At 39.0% G+C, this 22049-nt stretch overlaps 1 protein-coding gene across 22 annotated transcripts in view; it reads left to right on the top strand.

Moving 5' to 3' along the window:
* Positions 1-22049, top strand: part of SLCO1A2 (solute carrier organic anion transporter family member 1A2) — a 155332-nt gene that overhangs the window by 95776 nt on the left and 37507 nt on the right. For 11 of the 22 annotated variants that reach the window (XM_074006357.1, XM_074006356.1, XM_005570323.5 and 8 more), the window contains 2 exons: positions 14426-14567; positions 18697-18829. In XM_074006357.1, the coding sequence (XP_073862458.1) occupies positions 14426-14567; positions 18697-18829 (275 nt within the window). Of the gene's footprint in view, positions 1-8597; positions 8738-14425; positions 14568-18696; positions 18830-22049 lie in introns of those variants that run through there. The other 11 variants (XM_045364834.3, XM_065523857.2, XM_045364836.3 and 8 more) reach the window with 4 other exon arrangements.

Genomic DNA, 22049 nt, shown 5'->3' with positions numbered 1-22049 from the left:
TGTGAATAACACCAAACAAGTAGGCAACCCGTGTGTTTTAGGGAAAAAGCAATGGGGTCATGATCCATCTAATTTCCTTTCTTAACATGTTAAGTAGAATAAATTATTTTTCCAAATTTGACTTGTACTTGATTTAGTAGGACTTGTTTTTAAATATAAAATCTGATGTATAAAACTATGTGAAAATAGTTTACTCTCAAGAATATGCTCTGAGAAGGTTTACAGTGGGAAGACAGAATATCCACAAATGGTATTTAATATAACAAAATAGCTAGAGATATGGCCATACTATGCTGTTGTCAATCACAGTTTTGATTCACATTAAGATTGCTATTCAAATTTCTAGGTCCTTTTCACATAAATTTCTATTTAGGTTTCCCAAAAATAATTGATAAATTTTGGCTTAGGTGTATTGTGTGGTCTGAATGTGTCCCATCCAAATTCCCATGTTGAAATCCTAACTTCTAAGGTGATGGTAGTAGGAAGTGGGGCCTTTGAGAGATGATTAGGTCACAAGGGTAAAGCCTTCATGAATGGGTTCAGTGGCTTTATAATAGAGGACTAAGAGAGATTCATTGCATTTTCTGCCATGTAAAGACACAGTGAGAAAGATGGCAGTTTATGAATCAATATGTGGGGCCTGTGAGCCAAAAATAAAATTCAACACTCCCACCACGCTCCCCCACCACCCCTGCCAGCACTGAATGGACCTCCTCTTGGTCAAGAGCATTCCAAAGTTAACCTAAAAAACAAGTTTAGGCTGTGATGGGAAAGAGGTGTTGGACATGCCTCGTTATACCCTCCTCTCTTTTGGAATTCAGGAATAACCAACCAGCATTAACATCAACACAGACCTTAAGTCTGATAAGAAACATTTATATCTATTCTCTATGAAGCCTGCTTACCTACAGGCTTTATCTGCATGATAAAACCTTGGTCTCCACAAAACCCTTATTGTAAACAAGAAATTATTTTTTATTATTGATAATAACTCTTCCAACCAATTGCCAGTCAGAATATTTTAAAATCAAACTGTGACCTGCAAGTTCCTGCTTTGAGTTATCTTGCCCTTCACAATTGAACCAATGTAAATCTTATGTGTATTGATTGATGTATTATGTCTTCCTAAAATGTATAAAAGCAAGCTGTACTCCACCTTGGACACATGTTTTTAGGACCTCTCTGAGGTTGTACTGTAGGCATGCCTTAACTTTGGCAAAATAAACTTTCTAAATTGATTGAGACCTGTCTCAGATACTTTTGGGTTCACAGATTAGCAACCATGAGAGGATTCTGAGTGGAGATGCCCCTGACCTTTGATAAATCTCCTATGGGTACTTGGTACCAGCCTGAGCTAACCTTATGGCTCAAACTGATAGGACAATTTGCTGAGGCCTGGGAGACCCCACCCACTCCAGAGAATCCCGGATCTCCTTAAATTTGGTCAAGATCTAAAGTTTATTTCTCTCTACAACTTCTCTTTTTGAGTTTTGTGTCCAACAAAGGAGGCAAGTTTCCTGCTCCCATGACAATGGAGAATGGGCAACTCCTTTCTGGAGTTTCAGCTAATTTCCAACAGGGAAGGCATGTTTGAGCTTTTTGTTTGTTTGTTTGTTTTTCTGCTTCTAAGATAGTAAACAGCAGTCTTGAGCCAGGATCTCATTCCTAGATAAGTAGCAGACTTGTTTTTTTTTTTTTTTGTCTCAGAGATTCTTCTTAATTACTAGAAATTAGAATTGACAGCCAGCTAGTCTTAATTTCTCCTTAGCATTAGAGTGCTCAGTAATTGTATTGTTGGGGTTTTTTGTTGTTCTGTTGTTTCTCCCATCAGATTTGACCAACTCTACCCAACTTGGTCAAATTCAAATGAGAATTCCAAAGTATGAGCAGCCAGGCCTCTGAAGTTGCTAAAATTCCTCATAGCTGAAAAAACGAAAACAAACAAATTATGTACTTGGTTTCTGTTGCAGTTTTCTGTCTTAAAAAGACAATTGTTCTATCATTTTCTTTTCTTCTACCCTATTTCTCCTTCCCCCTTCACTGTCTGGTACCAAAAAAAATCTAGAGAAGGCATGAAATGACTTGAACACCTTAAAGCACTCAGAACAAAGGCATCACTCACCCTTTGTTTCTTTGTGGAGTTTCAAGAGTCATGGGCAGATTCTTCTTAAGGTCTAAAGTGTTCTTATTCAAAGGTAAATAATTTTTGTCTAATTCAGAGGTTATTTAAGGATTATATACAAAATGAGGTAAAAAGGACCAGGAAATAAGAGATGCAAAGAAAGTTATAAATATAAAGAGGTATTTTTGGTAAGAAAGCTTAAAAGAAAAGTAATTAAAAAAAAAAAAAAAGAAAAGTAATTTTATATGATTAAGAATCTTGCACGATGAATTTTTGTCCTAAAACAAAATGACTCATTAAGAAAGAGAAATATTATGTCAAACTAGAAAGTCCAAGAATGTTGTGAATGGCCTGTGTAAGTTGTAATAAGATTAGTAAAACAAGAATTTATTAAAATGTTATGTGATTTAGTTGGCTACAATGAAAATAAATTATAAGAAATAGTTTTTCTGAAAATTGAACTTTGATATTAAAAATACACTCATACAACACTAAATAATTGGTTAGAACATGATTTATTAAAAATGTTGAGTTAATCTTAATTCAGGAACCTAAAAATTTTTGAATTCTGTAATCTGTTTCTTTTAAAAATTATTTAGATTGATATCTCAGAACCTGTGCCCTGCTGCTTCAGTTTTTTCTCTTTTGAGAAGGCCTGGAATAGTAACTCTCTCCTTCAACTTTTTTTGACTCCTGTAACTTCTTCTTTTTGTTTTTGTTTTTTCTGAGGCAGGGCCTCACTCTGTCCCCCAGGCTGGAGTGCAGTGGCACCATCTCAGCTCACTGTACCCTCAACCTCCCAGTCTCAAGAAATCCTCCCCTCAGCCTTCTGAGTAGCTGGAACTACAGGTGTGCACCACAAAGCCAAGTTTATTTATTTATTTATTTATTTATTGGTTTTTTTTTTATAGAGATGGAGTTTCGCATGTTGCTCAGGCTGGTCTCGAACACCTAGACTCAAATGATCTGTCTGCCTCAGCCTCCCAAAATGCTAGGATTATAGGCATGAGCCATGGTGTTCTGGCCTGACTTTTTAAGTTGATATTTGAAACTAAGAAACAGAATTTTTGAAAACAGGGAAATGAAAAATATTTTGGATCTACTTTTGTCTGTATGTCTGTTATAGCTATATATTTATATGTGTCATGTAGAAGTGATATTTCACTAACAATTTTTATGAAAGACCTCTAATCACTTGGCTAAAAGAAAAGTAAGTGCTTTTCAGACTGAAGGAAGCTACCTAAGATGCCTTTTAATTCATATGACCTTAGTAGTTTTGGGTAAGATTAATTTGGTAAATTTAACATAAAAAATACCTCCAGTAATTTAAAATCTTAAAGTCATGTTATGTTAAATTAAATAACCCCTATTTTTTTCACTGGGAACTGGGTTACCATAAGTTAAAATAGTAGGAGAGTAAATGGTGTTTTTGGTAAAATTTATAAAAATACAATGATGTAGCTTTTGCTAAAGAATTTTTTTTTCTAATTTAGAGACTAAGAATTATTTTAATTAAAGATAAAAACATTATATAGATAAAACTAAATGAATAAAGAGAGAAATTAAAAGATGAATGATGAAAAACCTTGACTCCAGTCTGGCTATGTGGTTACCTATGGTAGGGAGCTGCAGCTGAGCTACATTCAATTACAAAAGGTAAAATTCATTAGAATTAGGGATGGATTAAGATCCTGGGTATTTGGCTGTCTAAATGCATAAGGAGATGCAAACTAATAAGGAAAAAAAAAGCAAAAATATTCAATCTCTTGGTTATTGTTATCTGTAATAGCTAAATGAATGTACAAGAATGCTGGGTTGATCCTTAAGGCTGGACCAGGCCCAGATGTGTGTCTTTCCCAGCTCAGGCCACCAGCCTCCAAGCTACCCACAGAAAGAAAAATTAAACCAGGGCAACAAAAGTCACCTCTGAGACCTGTGGTTACCAAGAAGATAGTCAATGTGTGGGAAGGGCAAAACCAAGTAACTATTAAAGCCAGAGGGTATAATGCAAAGTAATTGTTCCTTTTGTAGATCGATATAATCAGGTTCTTGAGAAACCTTAACTACTTTAAGGAAAGAATCCTTTATTTTAAAGGCTACAAAACGAAAGAGCTTGTTTGGATTGATGCAGGATTCACAAATCATGATTAAATTGCTGATGAGTATATGTGACAAATGTGTAGGAGGTTATTCCTAAGACAGCAACCTGCCTAATTGACTGGATAATTGCTACTGTAAGGTCTGTTTACCCTGGAAATGGGACTTCCCAACCATCCCTATAAAATGCCAAGTGGAGCACCCCAGATGATGCAGTTGATATGCTTCACATGCAAGCCATGTGAAAGTGTATAACCGGGATATTCTCCCATTGAATATGACTAGTATCCAGGTCAGTGTCCTGTGACCTCTCTCCTCCCCTTTGCTCACTGTCCTGGAGTGGCACTGGCCTCTGAAGTAATTCTTTTTTGGTCTTGGGACTAGTTAAGGGGGAACTGGGTGGGGGAAGTCCCTCCTGTCCTAAGTGCAGTTGCACTGTACAGAACACTCCAAGGGCCAATGGTAATTCAGCACAGAAAGAGGGAGGGCCCCCAGGTCAGAAAGAGCTCCAGAGACCTCATGGCATTGTAGCGCAGGGTGGTGGGCCAAGGTTAGGACACTGCATAAAACAGGCAATCCCACTACCTCTACCTACTCATGCCAGGAGAATCCATAACTACCTAGAGTGAGTAGGCATCTATCCAGCCTAGCAGTAGGATTGATGTCTGTCCAGCCTGGAAGAGGGGCAGTAGGTGACTCCCTCCCCTTCTGTTGTAAATACTGTAATTATCAGATAATTTAAGTTATTCTCATTTGTAACTGCATTTCTGGTTCAGGCCAGAGTCCTCTGGTATTGAAAAAAAAGACTGAGTCCTGTCCTCATTTCTCTTCTCTTTCCCATAGATTCCCCCACCTTTCAAACTGTTTTGTATCTATTTCAAAGGAAGATATACCTGAGACTGGGTAATTTATAAAGAAAAAGGGGTTTAATGGACTCACAGTTCCACATGGCCGGGGAGGCCTCACAATCATGATGGAAGGCAAAGGAGGAGCAAAGCCATATCTTACATGGTGGCAGGCAAGAGAGCATGTGCAGGGGAACTGCCTTTTATAAAACCATTAGATCTTGTGAGACTTATTCACTACCATGAGAAAAGCACAGAAAAACTCACCCCCATGTTTCAATTACCTCCCACAAGTTTCCTCCCCTGACACATGGGGATTATGGGAGCTACAATTAAAGATGAAATGTTGGTGAGGACACAGCCCAACCATATAATTCTGCCCATGGCCACTGCCAAATCTCATGTCCTCACATTTCAAAACCAATCATGCCTTTCCAACAGTCCCCCAAAGTCTTAACTCATTTCAGTATTAACACAAAAGTCCTAGCTTAGGAGCCAGTAGAATCAAAAGGAAGTTAGTTACTTCCCAGATACAATGGGGGCACAGGCATTGAGTAAATACACCCATTCCAAATGTGAGAAATTGGCCAAAAACAAGAAGATAGATGCCCCATGCAAATTTGAAATCAGTGGGCAGTCAAACCTTAAAACTCCAAAATGATTTCCTTTGACTGCATGTCTCACATCCAGGTCACACTGATGCAAGAGGTGGGTTCCCTTGGTCTTGGGAAGATCCACCCCTGGAACTTTGCAGGGTACAGTGCCCCTCTCCTGGCTGCTTTCACAGGCTGGTGTTGAGTGTTCTGTGGCTTTTCCAAGTGCGCAGTTCAAGCTGTTCATGGATCTGTCATTCTGGGATCTGGAGGATGGTGGCCCTCTTCTCATAGCTCCACCAGGCAGTTCCCCAGTGGAGACTCTTGTGTGGGGGCTTCAACCCTACATTTCCCTTCCATTCTGTCCTAGCAGAGGTTCTCCATGAGGGTCCTACCTCTGCAGCACACCTCTGCCTGGACATCCAGGTGTTTCCATACATCCTCTGAAATCTAGGCAGAGGTTCCCAAACCTCAATTCTTTACTTTTATGCACCTGCAGGACCAACCAAAGCTTGAGACTTGCACCCTCTGAAGCAATGGACTGAGTGTATATTGGCTCCTTCTGGGTCCCATGCCTGGGACCCAGAGCACCAAGTCCAAAGACTGCACAAGAAAACCATTTTTTATCCTCCTAGGCCTCTGGGCCTTTGATGGGAGGGGCTACTGTGAAGACCTATCACATGTCCTGGAGACATTTTCCCCACTGTCTAGGTGATTAACATTTGGCTTCTCATTACTTATGCAAGTTTCTGCAGCCAGCTTGAATTTCTCCTCAGAAAATGGGTTTTTCCTTTTTTATCACATCATCAATCTTCAAATTTTCCTTTTATGCTTTGCTTCCCTTTTAAACATAAGTTCCAATTTCAAACCATATCTTTGTGAATTAATAAAACTGAATGATTTTAAGAGCACCCAAGTCACTTCTTGAAAGCTTTATCTTGAAATTTCTTTCACCAGATACCTTAAATTATGTCTCTTAAGTTCAAAGTTCCACTGATCTCTAGTGCAGGGGCAAAATGCTGCCAGTCTTTTTACTAAAGCATAGCAAGAATCACCTTTGCTCCAGTTCCCAATAAGTTCCTCATCTCCATCTGCGACCACTTCAGCCTGGACTTTATTGTTCATATCATTATCAGCATTTTGGTCAAAGCCATTCAACAAGTCTCTAGGAAGTTTCAAACTTCCCCACATCTTCCTGTCTTCTGAGCCCTTCAAGCCTCTAGGAAGTTCCAGACTTTCCTACATTTTCCTATTTTCTTCTGAGCCCTCCATACTGTTCTAACCTCTGCCTATTACCCAGTTCCATAGTCACTTCCGCATTTTTGGGTATCTTTACAGCAGCACTCCACTCTCTATACCAATTTACTGCATTAGTCCATTTCATAGTGCTGTGAAGAAATACCTGAGACTGGGTAATTTATAAAGAAAAAGAGGTTTAATGAACTCACAGTTCCATATGCCTGGGGAAGCCTCACCATCATGGTGGGAGATGAAGGAGAAGCAAAGGCATGTCTTACATGGTGGCAAGAGAGCATGTGCCAGGGAACTGCCCTTTATAAAACCATCAGATCTTGTGAGACTTATTCACTATCACAGAACAGCATGGGAAAACCCACCCCCGTGATCCAATTACTTCCCACTGGGTCCCTCTCACAACATGTGGGGATTATGGGAGCTACTATTCAAGATGAGATTTTGGTGGGGACACAGCCAAACCATATCACATGGTAAATTTGAACGTTAAGTGCTACATGGGCACTCCAGGTGACATTAATACCACAGAAACACAGCCTGATCAAATTTGCTGTCCTCATGGGTCTTACAGATGCTTAATAAAACATTGGGGTAATTAACAAAGAATAATGAGAAAGGCAAAAGGGAGTCAGAGGACTCACCCCAGAGGGTGATGAAAATATTTGGATGTTTCATAAAAAATGAAATAAATAAAATGAAAATCGATGGGGTTGAAACAAAGGTCGTACAACACTATCAAAGGTTGAGTGGACCAAAGGGAACCCCTACTGGTCCCCCAACATTAAAAGGCCACATACCTGTTTTCTGCATTTGCCCCAGATTGGGGAAATTGAAGAAACAGCAACAGGCAAAGGTTATAATGAAGGAGCTGACATTACCTGGGGTAATGCTGAGGTAAATTAAGATGAAGATTAAAAAAAGAGCCCAAGTCCCTTGGCTCAATATCCTGCTGGAAACTCAAATCACTTTTCACCAGAAAAAGTAAAATAGTCTGGGGGTAGAAAAGAAAAGTTCCTTGAACCAGAACATAGAAATGTACAGGTTGATAGGATTATGAAACTTGAGATGTCTGTACAGCCTGTGTGTCAGGTAATTTTAACTCCTTTACCTAAATGTCTTGTGAAAATTGGTATTGTATCTGATTGAGGGATGTTTCTCCTATCAAGTATTATGAAACTGAAGTCATGTAAATGTTCCCTTTGAAGAATGTTAATTGGACTCACTAAATGGAAACTAGTAAGGTTGCCTGAGCCTACAGAATGCATGGTAGAAGCTGAAGGGCTAGTCGGGAACAATTCTCCACTTCATATCCCTGTGTGGAGCATTTATTAGGGCTTATGGTAAAAGACTGGGAGCACTTCCCAAAGACAAATACTGGACTAGAGAATTTCCCGTTGAGGGACATTTACGGCCTTGTTATGGAATGTTAACTGAAGCTACTCCTTTGCTAATGGAAATAATGGTGCCCCAAAGAGTTCCATAATAACTTAAAAATTGTTTACATAGGGTCTTGCTACCTGAGGATGCAAAGAGAAGATACTTATGAGCAGAGAGCATTCTTTTTCCCCTAGGGCTGACTCTAACTGTGAGGAGCTGCTAGATTCTACAGTGCCTGATAAACAGCTCTCATATGACAAGAACTGCTTAGCATGTGAATGGCAATTCAAGGTGAACAAAGGACATGTTGTTTGGAAGGCTGATGCTCTGGTTAAAGAGTCAAGGGAATCTTTTTCTTTTAAATTATTTATTCTTTAGAGCAATTGGGTGAAGTATGTTTTTATGAACAAATTTACCTTTCTCTCCAAGTTCTCCAAAATTTGGAAACCGTGAGTATTCTGGTTTTATCACAATATAGTTATTTGAATAAGTTTAGTAAGAGTCTTTTGTTTTAAAACAGGACAATTGGAGACACTGATTATTTTACCAAGCCTTTGACTAGAATAACATATTTTCAGGTAAATTTCCAGCAAAGCCAACTTAAAAAGAGCCTATATGGTCATTCAATTTCTTGCTGCACTTTATGCAAATAGTCAGGCCAAGTATAATAAGCCTAAAACTTATTTTTACACACAAATCGGTCTTACTATAATTTGTCTTTAATAGAAAAGGAGGGCTAGAGAGAGAGAACATTTTTTTCAAAGGAGAAGTTTAACACTTGTTACTAGATTTCAGCCCCGACCTTTGTTTTTGAATGCAGATTGATTCATGAATGATTTCTTGGCTATAATAATCCTCTAAAGAATAGCAGATTATAGTTTTTTTTCATATTTTTAGTTGAATCCATCATGAAATAGCTTCTGTTTTCCATTGTGACACACAAATACTCTTTTGATTGTCAAAACATTAATGTTATTTATCTCTCCTTGATTTACTTCCAAGGAAATTGGAATCATGGTATTCTCAAGACTAGAGATGCAAATCTCTCTCGTTTGGCATCCCACTGAGCCCGATCTGTTTTTCACTGTAAATGCCCTTCTGTTAAGACTATACAAGCACCCTCCCTCTAGGCCTGAGGACTGCTGTGGAAGAGGTGGATGTGAGAGATTGTAAGGGCTAGGTTTGAGGAAGTGAATTAGTTCAGATCATCCAAATCAAGGATGGATACACAGATGCCTAAACAGCTGGTAAAACAAAGTTTTTTTGCCTACTGAGCTATTATTTGGCATCTTTTCATCCAGCCCAATCATAAAGAATGTCATGCTTTTTGTAGAATTAAAAGAAAATAACTACTGAGAGGATAAAGATACCTTGTGACAAAGCCTTCGGGATATAAGACTCCCAGTTATGAGTTGTGCAGACAGATATGTATTTTTAAATTTTATTTTCATTTATTTATTTCTTTTTTGAGACTCACTCAGGGTCTCACTCTGTCACTCAGGCTGGAGCGTAGTGGCGCCATCATGGCTTACTGCAGCCTTGACCTTCTGGACTCAGGTGATCCTCACGCCTCAGCCTCCCAGGTAGCTGGCACTACAGGCATGCACCACCATACCTGGCTAGCTTTTTGTCTTTTTGTATTTTTTTAGAGACAGGGTTTTGCAATGTTGCCCAGGCTGGTCTCAAAATCCTGGGAATATAGATGTGAGCCACGGTGCCCGGCCAGTATATATTAAAAAATTTTTTTTCAGAACAATGCTTATGTTTTGTGTAGTTAATTGCTGTAAGTCCATAACTAAAACCAAGATTATAGTAGCTCGATGCATAGAAGTTAAAGATAAGTCAGTTTTGTAACCTGGCCTTTGGCTTTTTGTTTGTTGGCTGTTTACTGAAAAAATTTAAGGGGTAATGAATGCTCATCCATGTCCATTCCTATCTGGCCTAGAACATTTAATTTGCTATAAGTCTTTTGACTCTAAGTCCCTTGGCCATAGGGGGTCCCACCGAGGGACAGGATGGATCTCAAGCAGGCAGCCATGCCACCCCGACAATGGTATGAGGCAAAATAAAAATTTGGTAGACATTGTTGTTGCCTCTGGCAAATCTTAGCTGGAAGAGGGAGAATATAAAGCAAAAATAAAATTCTGAGAACCCTAACCATCTGAATGGACCCTTCCTCTCAGCCAAAGGCATTCCAAAATTAATCTGAAAAGCAAGTTTAGGCCATGATGGGAAGGGGGGTGGGTCAGACACGCCTCATTGTACCCTCCTCCCTTTTGGAGTTCAGCAAAAACCAGCCAGAACTAACATCGACACAGACTTTAAGTCTGACAAGAAACATTTACATCTATTGTTTCTGAAGCCTGCTACCTAGAGGCTTTATCTGCATGATAGAACCTTGGTCCCCAAAAGTCCTTAATATAACCCAGATATTACTTTCTATTGATAATAACTCTTCCAACCAATTGCCAATCAGCACATTTTAAAACTTTAAAAATACTTATGACCTGGAACCCCCTGCTTCGAGTTGTCCTGCCCTTCCAGATTGAACCAATGTAAATCTTACATGTACTGACTGATATATTATGTCTCCCTAAAATGTATAAAAGCAGGCCGTACCCTGACCATCTTGGGCACATGTTGTCAGGACCTCCTGAGGCTGTGTTATGGCCACATCCTTAACCTTGGCAAAATAAACTTTCTAAATTGATTGAAAACTGTCTCAGATACTTTTGAGTTCACAGGCATCAGCCAATCCAAATTTGCTAGTGCCTTGCTCTTGGACTTTCCAGTCTTTGGAACTATGATAATTAAATTTCTGTTGTTTATAACCCACTCAGCTTAGGGTATTTTGTTGTAGCAGCCCAGATGGATGAAAATGCTATATTTAATCTTATTCAATTTCATTTTACTCTCAGCTCTGATTTCTTCAAGATGTTTTTGATACTTACTCTGTCATTAATTCAATAAACTTGTATTGGGTGCCTGCTATTTGTCAGGCACTTAATAAGCACGAGAGTCACAAGGGTAAATAACATACGGCTCCTATCTCTGACTTGTTCACAGAATAATGAGAGAGGAACTTACAGACATATAAATAAAGAGGAACTTATATAAATGAAGTGCATTGTAATAGAGGTTGTAATGGAGTTAGGCACACAGTAGGGTGGGAAGATAAAGAGTGAATGAATGGTTAGGGCTTAACTGGGGAGCACAGAGGCAAAAGAGGCTTCACAATAGAAGTAATAAAATACCTGATTCTTGAAAATGAATTGTATATTTACCAGATGAACAAAGGGAAAAAAGGCATTATAACTGGAGGAATATTATATAAAAGCACTGAACTACAAAATGGCATGGTTAATTAACACAGCTAGAAGTGGAACATTGTGTCTAAGGACAAGCAACAGGAGATGATACTGAAATATAGATGATACTTTGTTTACTATCTTAAAAATCAGAGATTTTTGTTTATGGGAATTACTGAAAAGTTTTAAGAAGTAGAATCACATGCTAACTATGTATTTTATTCATTTAACACAAAAAATTACGATCCAAATTATTGGAGGTGGCATGTGAAAGAGAGGTTGGAGGTACACAAGGCTAGAGGAGACTAAATAGGATTTCAATTGTCTGAGCTGAACTGTTCATACATATGAGAGGTTTCATCATACGTGTGGTAGTTAAAGGCATGGATGGGCATGAGATGTCCTAAAGAGAGCATGCATAGCAAAAGGGTAGGGAATACAAGACAGAGGCCTGAAAGTGTTGACCAAATAAGAGAAGACTGAGTAGAAAGAATCTAGCAGTTAGTCAGAGATACAGGTATGCATGGGGGAGGGAATTTCAGGAAGAAAAGAGAGATCAACAGTATCAAATGACTGAGAGTCGAAGTAAGCTGATAATTCAGACATAGTTTGTGGATTTGGGATATATGGGAATAAGGAAGTTGTTTATGACCTTTTATGGAGGTAATTTCAAGAAATACCAGGCTATAGCAGACTATAGGGCAGATGGAAGGTTAAATGGTACAGACAATGAGTCTAGACTATTCTTCTAAACAGCTTTGTGGTAGCTAGAGTAGCTATCCATCAAGGCTGAGGGAACTTTTTTTTTTTCCCCCTCAAAAGACAAGAATTATCTTGGCTATCTTAATAAGCTAGTGGGGAAAGAAGCAATCAAGCAATAGAGTGTGAGGTTGAAAATAGAGAGAAAAGGCTGGGTGCAGTGGCTCCTGCCTGTAATTCCAGTACTTTGGTAGGCCAAGGTGGGTGGATCACCTCAGGTCAGGAGTTCAAGATCAGCCTGGCCAACATGGTGAAACCCTGTCTCTACTGAAAAAACAAAAGCTAGCTGGTCATGGTGGCACACACTTGTAGCCCCAGCTACTTGGGAGCCTGAGGTGGGAAAATTGCTTGAACCCGGGAGGTGGAGGTTGCAGTCAGCCAAGATTATGCCACTGCGCTCCAGCCAGGGTGACAGAGTAAGACTGTCTCAAAGAAGTAAAAAATAAGTAAATAAAAAGTGAGATAAAAGAGCGATATGGATGAATTAGAATCTCAGAAATGGGAAGAATGGATTCAACAGCAAGATTGGAGGGATTTTATTGTACAGGAAAGGGACACCAATCTTTCTAAAGACATAGGCAAATTAGAGAAGGTAGGGACAGAGGTAAGTTTGCAGGTGAAGTTGCTGATATCATTTACTGGGCATAAAGAAAGAGCATGTGACTGGGTTGGAGACTGAGAAACAGAAAAGGTTGTGAGTTAACTTGAAAGGAATATGTGAGGTAGAAAATAAGTTGTGTGATTGGCTTAAGACTGGAGTTGTGGAAGGTGGAAGGTGGAAGGTGTGAGAATATTAAGAATTTGAGCATGATAGCTAGATAGTAGGTCAAATGGTCTCCCAGGAAGCAAATGTCATCAGAAAATATCTTTAATAGGACCAAGCAAAAATCCCTATGGCATGTGACTGAAGACCACCATTCAAGTTGACATAAATCTATAATTTGTTCATTTTGAAGTAGTAATTAATCTACCTAACTATAGTATTACCAGTATACAGTGCTCCTGTTTTAAAACCTCTTACTAAAAGCTATCTTTTTAAATTTAATAAACCTATCAGAATTTTAACCATTCATATTTTTAGTAAAACCATAGTAGCTCCTGGTGATTACAGTGGTTCTATCTGTGAACTCATCCCTGATGTTGTTATGGATTGCATCATCCTCACTGTTTCCTGGAACTATATCAATTCATAGGAAGTATGATTAATAAAACATATGGAAATTTATAGTATACATATTAGGCAGGCAATAAGAATAAACAGAAGCCAAGGGTCCATGTGAGCTGATTCTCCAAGGTTCAGGAAAGCTTCCCAAAATAAATGGAGTCTCATTTTTGTGTGGTCCTCCATTTACACTGCAGCTGAGAAACCCTGAAAACACCCTGTCCTGGGCTTACATGCCTTAGACACAACTGGGATTGCTGAGCTCAAGGATTGCAGAGCATCCTACTATGGGAAGAATGAGGACATAACTCAGGTTGTTTTGGATATTTCCTTCCTTGCTGAGAATGCAGAATGTTTCTGACCAAGAATTGCAAGCAAGAACAGGAAAGAGTGGGGTCGGCCAAGGTAATCTAGCTAGATAGTAGGTCAAATGGTCTCTCAGGATGAGAGACCCTGGGGCCCTCATTTTTTGGGGGCCCTACGGTTTTGAAGAGAGAACTTAAATGTATTTGAAATAGTGTCTTTGTATAATTCTGCATTCTTTCTTTTCATTACAGTATATGTATGGGTTCTTTTGTACTTTAGATATCATTGTAGTTCTGAAGACCTGGTTAAATCATCAGCTATATATTACTTAGAATGACTGTTTGTTTCTATGCATGTACCAGTATGCTTATACAATATTGAGGCTGCAACTGCCTACAAAATTAGTCTCACTTTGAGTTTTCAGAGATAAATCACAGTATGACAGACAAGGGGAACAGACTACATTTTACAGTTTCTTGCAAATTCAAAGGTTACTTAAGTTGGAGACAATCAGTCTTATGGTGGAAGGCATTTTGTCAACAGACGGCAAGTATACAATTTAAAAATAAATTTTTCTATGTTTTCTTATATTTTTTTCCTAGATGTTTCTGTTGGCAATAACATGTGCATTTGTATCCAAAACCCTATCTGGATCTTATATGAATTCCATGCTCACACAAATAGAGAGACAATTCAACATCCCAACATCTCTAGTTGGATTTATTAATGGAAGCTTTGAGATTGGTAATGAATTATTTTTGCATTTCTTCTTTTTGTATTTTGTCTTATCTATGGAGCATGTCTGAATTTTATTCTCCTTATTTGCTGTTTTAGGTCACTTAATCTGACTGAGTTGGATGTTTTCTAAAACTGATTGATTAGCTAAGCTCAGAATATACTTGGAAATAATTCATTTAAATATTACCTAGTATTAACACCTAAATATTGCCACATATCTCACCATTGTTCTTTTTAGTCTAATAGTTTTTAGTTATGTAGCACGAGTAGCAGAGTATTTATAGTATTTACATTTAAATCTATCATTTGATAACCCTAAGGGAAACTAAGGGCTCCATCTTTGTATTTAGAAGATACAAAGGTAGAAGACCGCCAGGCACGGTGATTCATGCCTGTAATCCCAGCACTTTGGGAGGCCGAGATGGGCGATCATGAGGTCAGGAGATCAAGACCATCCTGGCTAACATGATGAAGCCCCGTCTCTGCTAAAAACACCAAAAAATTAGCCAGACAAGGTGGCGGGCACCTGTGGTCCCAGCTGCTCGGGAGGCTGAGGCAGGAGAATGGTGTGAACCTGGGAGGCAGAGCTTACAGTGAACCGAGATTGCCATAGAACTCCAGTCTGGGTGACAGAGTGAGACTCCGTCTCAAACACAAACAAACAAACAACAACAACAAAAACAAAGGTGGAAGACCTAGAAGATGTAGAAGATATTGTTGGAGACCAAGGAAATTGCCTTACAAATGAAAATGCAAATATTTTTCTGCTATTTGGTCTGGGAGGTTAACAATTTTTTTTTTCCAAGTACAGAGAGAAGAAAAGATTGCTTTTATATCTCTCTGAATTTATTTCAGAGGCAGCCTGTAGGGAAGAATAAAGTCTACTCGTAGATTCTGATTTTTGTGGATGACTGGGAATATGTGACCACAGAGAGGGAGAATGAGGGAAAGAAGGATTTCTTCCATGAAAAAAGTTATATAGAAATATGAGTGTCACTCTTTTCTAGTTTTGTAATAGCTTCCACTTTCTTAAAGGTGATAATTGCCTTTAATATAAATATATTTAAAAAATCAGGATTGAGGAGAAGCAAAACTGAAATAAGTGATTCTTGAGCTTATCTACTAGTGTTCAGCTCCCATAGATCTTACCCTGTATCTCCTGTGTGCTGATCCCAGTGAGGGAGTTAGAACTAACTCCATGTATAGCCCACAAATTGACTCAGTTCATAATCTAACGGAAGGTAGAGATGCAGATAATGATAACATTAATTGAATGAAGTAAGTTTGGTAGCGTAAATATATACAAGGTCTTACAGGAACAGAAGAAACATAGACTCATTTAGGGAAGACAGACTCTCAGAGGTTGACTAAAAGTTTTCTAGGAGAAGAAACGAGGTTAAGCAAATGTGAAGAAAATTCCAGTAGAAGAAGCCTAAGAACGATGCAGCGTAATAGACTATGTGAGGAACAACATTTAGCTTGATAACATTGACTAGCCAAGATAAAATTGGAAAGGATTAGGATGTGAGCCTGGAGAAATGGGCAGGGGTGAGAAATGGGTTAATGAGAGCTTTGTGTGCCTGCTATGGCATTTACCTTTTAATCCTCTAGAAGAGGGAGTGTCACTGAGGGTTGGAAGGGGTTATTAACCTTTCTGTGTCAAGGACTCTTTTAGCATTGTAACACCGTATGATCCTGGAATAATAATTTTAATTGCACAACAAAGAACTACATGGGTGCAAAGGAAGCTAGTTATATTGAAGTAGAATTATCAAAATATTAAAACAAATTTTTATATAGTAATATTTATACTTTTAATCAACCCATTAAATTAAAAAGTTACTAATTTTAAAGTAATTATTGTGTCAATATTTTAAATTGTTTGCAATGGCCATATTGTCATCTGAACATATCTGTAGCTTCTATTGCTGACCGTTGGTGACAATGTTCACATTGCAGTTATGTGAGTCTGAAGCACTGGGGAACTATCTGGGCTGGAGCTATTGATTAGCAAGTAAGTAGGCGTTTGCTAAAACTAGAGAGAGAATTTATGAGGTTATTTAGGGAGAGGATATAGGGTGATAATTACAATGGACAAAGAATAGATCCTGAGCTGCACAACATTTAAGGCACAGGTAGAAGAAAAGGAGTCTATGACAATGTGAAGAGAAGGAATGGTCAGAGAAACAAGAGGGGGAACCAGGAGAAAATAGTATTATGAAAGACAAAGGAGTAGAAATTTGAAAAAAATAAAGCATTAGCAGTGTGAAAAGCATTAGAAGTATCCAGTTAGATAAGAATGAAGAACGATTCCCTGGGTTGCATAATATGGAGATAACTGATGGTCTTTGCCAGGGCACTAGCAAATTTAGAAGGTAGGGAGCAGTGAAGGTAGGAGCGATGTTAGGGGATTAGGGAGGGGGAAAAGTGGAATCTATGAATATGGATGAATGTTCTGGGAAGTTTGGAGAGAAACTGGAGAATATGTGTAGGCTAAAGTCTAGTTGAGAGAGAGGCTTAAAATATATATGAGAGATTTTAATTACTAGAGTAAGTGGCTGAAGAAAATGGCAGTGCCCTGGTGATGTGTTTAGTGTCAGATGGTAAGATGGGCACCCCAACCTCTCAAACTGAAGGAAGGTGGTAAGGCCTTCAGGTGGAAAACTCAAATGCCTTCATGTTCGATTGCCCCAAATTTCTTGATAACGTAGAAAATATTAACAATTTCTACCACTAGTGGGTGGTGATAGATAGCTTGAGGAGAATGATGAAGATTAGAAATAGTGTGAAATTTATAAATGCCAATAAACATATCACTTAGCTTACATTTCCCCAGTCAGTTTTACAGGCAGCATTCTCCATACCTTTGAAAAAAATTACTTACCTTTTCCCATGCTTTCTCGTTGCAATTATTTCCTGACAGAGCAAGGCAGTTTAAAACACGAACTCACTCTTACATGAAGAAGGAAAGTTCTTCCTTTCTTCTCCTTTCAAAAAAATAGATAGAATTTCAAACAGTGGCCTCTGGAGACACTCCCTTCAACACGGGTGGCTTTGGCGATAGATTTTAGAAACCTAGAGAGGTCAATGTGGCTGATATAGTTATTAGGGTGGGGCGCTCTCCATTTAAAATAATGTACAAATGGATGTATATTCTACATACAGGGCAGACTAGAGAAAAATATAGATGGAAAGAAAAGTTTTCAAACTATACACCACTTAGAAGATTATTAACTCCTTGAGGAAAAAAATTTTTGAAATTTTTATAATCTTGAGTCATTGCAGAGGCATTCTTTATATATAGTGGGAGCAAGGTAGATATTATTTACTGAATTAAAAAATGTATGGTTGGCAAAAAACTTACTCATATATTTGTTTATTTCAAATCTTTACTCCACACTCTTCAAGGATCTGTCCATCAGATGGGCCTTCCCCCATTACTTTCTTTATTCTAAAGCTTCATCCTAAGACATGGGGATACATTTTTCATTGCCATTTTTATTCCTCAAATCCAGACTCACTAAAGACCCGGTAGAAGGCGGGGGTGGGGGGGGTCTACTAATTTTTACTTAACTACATTGTCTGATCTAGGGAAAGAAGTAGAAAAAAAAATAGATCCTTGTCTTGGTCATGTTGACCAAAATGAAGGTATTTTTAAATAATGAGTTACAAAACACTCAGCTATCTAAATTTGACTTCTGCTTCTCTTTCTGGGCATAGGAAAACATGATAATGTTCTATGGAGTAGGCACTGAGAGAGAGGCCAGAGGTCACATGCAGGCTGACACCTTCTTTTGCACCTCATTTCCCAAGTCTAGATAGTCACAAATAGAGCCTTTCAAATTTCCCATAACCATTCTTTAGTCCCTTTCACTGGCTTCTCTTCTTCTCCCCTCTATAAATGTTGGTGTTTCAGAGATATCTGTTTCTATATCTGCCTACATTGCAAAACAGAACCTTTCTTCGGGGCAGGGATTGTGTTATATTTGTTTATTATTTAATACAACCCTAGCACAAATCCCAGTATTTAAGATAGTTGTTACGCAGTAAATGCTAGAATGTAAATAATCAGGTGAGGCTGTTAATTAAGACTTTGTTCATACTTTTTAAAATGATTATTCTCAATTTTTCCTAGGAAATCTTTTGTTGATTATATTTGTGAGTTATTTTGGAACCAAACTGCATAGACCTATAATGATTGGCATTGGATGTGTGGTTATGGGCTTAGGCTGTTTCTTAAAATCACTACCTCATTTCCTCATGAACCAGTAAGTATTCCAGTCTGATAATTTTGGGTGGTCAAATTTCACTTGCAGGAAATGAAGCTCGCACTATCCTCTCAAGGAGCAATGCTTTCCAACAGCATAGAGCACTGTAATGGGAAGGGGAAGACGCACATTCTGTTCCATCTGTCTATTTGGTGCTTTGGGCTGCCTCACTTCCATTTACGTAGTCAATTTTGTCAATTTACACAATGGGGATTTGACACCTTTTCTTGTGGAGTTGAGTCTGGTGAAAAGATTCTCAGGACCGGCCGAAACTTGGGATTATTCCCTTCTCAGGACCATGTAAATACTTCTAATTATAATGAGGTTCTGCTTAATTGCAGGTCACCAAGGGACAGACCAGTCTGAAGATTGATTTTTCTTTTAATTTTTATAAAAGTAACTATGTACAAAGTCATAAAAATAGAAACTATACAAAAAGGCTGATATTGACAAAAAGTTTCTCCCTTGTCACTTATTACTGCTTTCCAGAGGCAAGCACTTACAACTTTTAGCTCTTTCTTCTATTTGCTTCCAATTTCTTTCTTTTTTTTTCTGTTTTTCTGTTTTTATTATTTATTTAGTTTTTTGAGACGGAGTCTCTCTCGCTCTGTCACCCAGGCTGGAGAGCAGTGGCGCGATCTCGGGTCACTGCAAACTCTGCCTCCAGAGTTCAAGCAATTCTCCTGCCTCAAGCCTCCCAAGTAGCTGGGACTACACGTACGCGCCACCATGCCTGGCTAATTTTTTGTATTTTTAGTAGAGATGGGGGTTTCACTGTGTTAGCCAGGAAGGTCTCCATCTCCTAACCTCCTGATCTGCTTGCCTTGGCCTCTGTTTTTATTTTTGTTGAGATAGTCTCACTCACTCTGTCGCCCAGGCTGGAGTGCAGTGGTGCCATCTCCCGGCTCACTGCAACCTCTGCCTCCCGGGTTCAAGTGATTTTCCTGCCTCAGCCTCCTGAGTAGCTGGGATTATAGTTGTGTGCCACTACACTCAGTTAATTTTTGTATTTATAGTAAAGATGGGGTTTCCCCAAATTGGGCAGGCTGGTCTGGAACTCCTGGGTTCAAGCAGTCCGCCCACCTCAGCCTCCCAAAATGAGGGATTACAGGCGTGAGCCACCTGGCCCAGCCTTGCCTCCTTATTTCTAAGTAAATGTTATTCTATTAGTTTTGAATCCTGGCATACCCTGCTTTATTGCATTTCACTTTATTGCACTTTGCAGATATTGATTGCATTTTTCACAAATTGAAGGTTTATGGCAACCCTATGTTGAGGATTAGAATCATTTTTCCAATAGCATGTGCTCACTTTGTGTCTGGGTCACATTTGATAATTCTTGCAATATTTCAAACTTTTGCATTATTATTGTATCTGTTATGGTGATCTGTGATTAGTGATCATTGATATTACTAATGTAATTGTTTTGATGTGCCACTAACTTATGCCCATTTAAGATGGTGATTTATTTATTTATGTATTTTTTTTTTTAGAGCTATGGTGTCGCCCAAGGTAGGGTGTAGTAATGTGATCTCACTCACTATAGCTTTGACCTCCACAGGCTCAGGTGATCCTCTCACCTCAGCCTCTCGAGTGACTGAAACTATAGGCACGTGCCACCATGCCTGGCTAATTTTTGTATTTTCTTTTTTTTTTTTTGGTAGAGACAGGATTTTGCCATATTGCCCTGGCTGGTCCTGAACTCCCGGGTTCAAGCAATCTGCCTGCCTCAGACTCTCAAAATGTTGGGATTACAGGCGTGAGCCACTGTGCCAGTCTTAGGATGGTGAACGTTATCAATAAAATGTTGCGTGTGTTCTGACTGCTCCACTGATCAGCCATTGCCCCATTTTTTGCCCTCTCCTTGGGCCCGCTTATTCTCCTAGATACAAAAATATTGAAATTAGGCCAATTATTACAATAACTCTATTGTGGCCTCCAGGTGTTCAAGTGAAAGGAAGAGTTGCACATCTCTCACTTTAAATCAAAAGCTAGAAATGATTAAGCTCAGCGAGGAGGGCAAGTTGAAAGCCAAGAGAGGCCCAAAGCAAAGCCACTTGCACCAACTAGTTAACCAAGCTGTGAAAACAAAGAAAAAGTGCTATTTCAAGGAAGACACACATGATTAGAAAGTGAAACAGTCTTATTGCTGAGATGGAGAAAGTCTGAATAGTCTGAACAGAAGATTAAGCCAGCCACAACATTCCCTTAATCCAAAAGAGCAAGGCTCTCTCTTCTATTCTGCGAAAGTTGAGAGATTAGGAAGCTGCAGAAGAAAATTTTTAAGCTAACAGAGGTGGGTTCATGAGGTTTAAGGAAAGATCTTAGCTGTCTTCCTAACATAAAAGTACAAGGTGAAGCAGCAAGTGCTGATGGAGAAGCTACAGCAAGTTATCCAGAAGATCTAGCTAAGTTAATTGATGAACGTGGCTACACTAAATAACAGATTTGCAATGTGGATGAAACAGCCTCCTTCTTCCTTCTCCTCCTCCTCCTCCTCCTCCTCCTCCTCCTCCTCCTCCTCCTCCTCCTCCTCTCCTTCTCCTTCTCCCTCTCCCTCTCCCTCTCCCTCTCCTTCTCCTTCTCCTTCTCCTTCTCCTCCTTCTTCTTCTTCGTCTCATGCTGTTGCTCAGGCTGGAATGCAGTGGCATGATCTCAGCTCACTGAAACCTTTGCCTCCTGGGTTCAAGCGATTCTCCTGCCTCAGCCTCCCAAGTAGCTGGGATTACAGGTGCCTACCACCACACCTGGCTAATTTTTGTATTTTTTGTAGTGACGGGATTTCACCACGTTGGCCATGCTGGTCCCAAACTCCTGACTTCAGGTGATCTGCCTGCCTTGGCCTCACAAAATGGAAACAGCCTTCTTTTGAAAGAAGATGCCACCTCGGACTTTCAGACATAGGGAGGAGAAGTCTTTTCAAAATATTACTGCTAATTGACATTCTAGGAGCTCTGATGGAGATGTACATGGAGATGAATGTTGTCTTCATGCCTGCTAACACAACATCCATTCTGTGGCCCATGAATCAGGAGTAATTTGGACTTTCAAGTCTTACTATTTAATACACACAGTTTGTAAGGATATTGCTGTTATAAATAGTGATTCTTCTGATGGATCTAAGTAACATAAATTGAAAACCTTCTCGAAAGAATTCACTGTTCCACATTCCAATAGGAACAGGAGAGGAGGGCAAAATCTCAACATTAACAGGAATTTT

Source organism: Macaca fascicularis, chromosome 11 (assembly GCF_037993035.2).
Source record: "Macaca fascicularis isolate 582-1 chromosome 11, T2T-MFA8v1.1".
NCBI lineage: Eukaryota > Metazoa > Chordata > Mammalia > Primates > Cercopithecidae > Macaca > Macaca fascicularis.
Note: the sequence above shows the minus strand (reverse complement) of the source record. Positions and strands in the feature narration are given on the sequence as shown.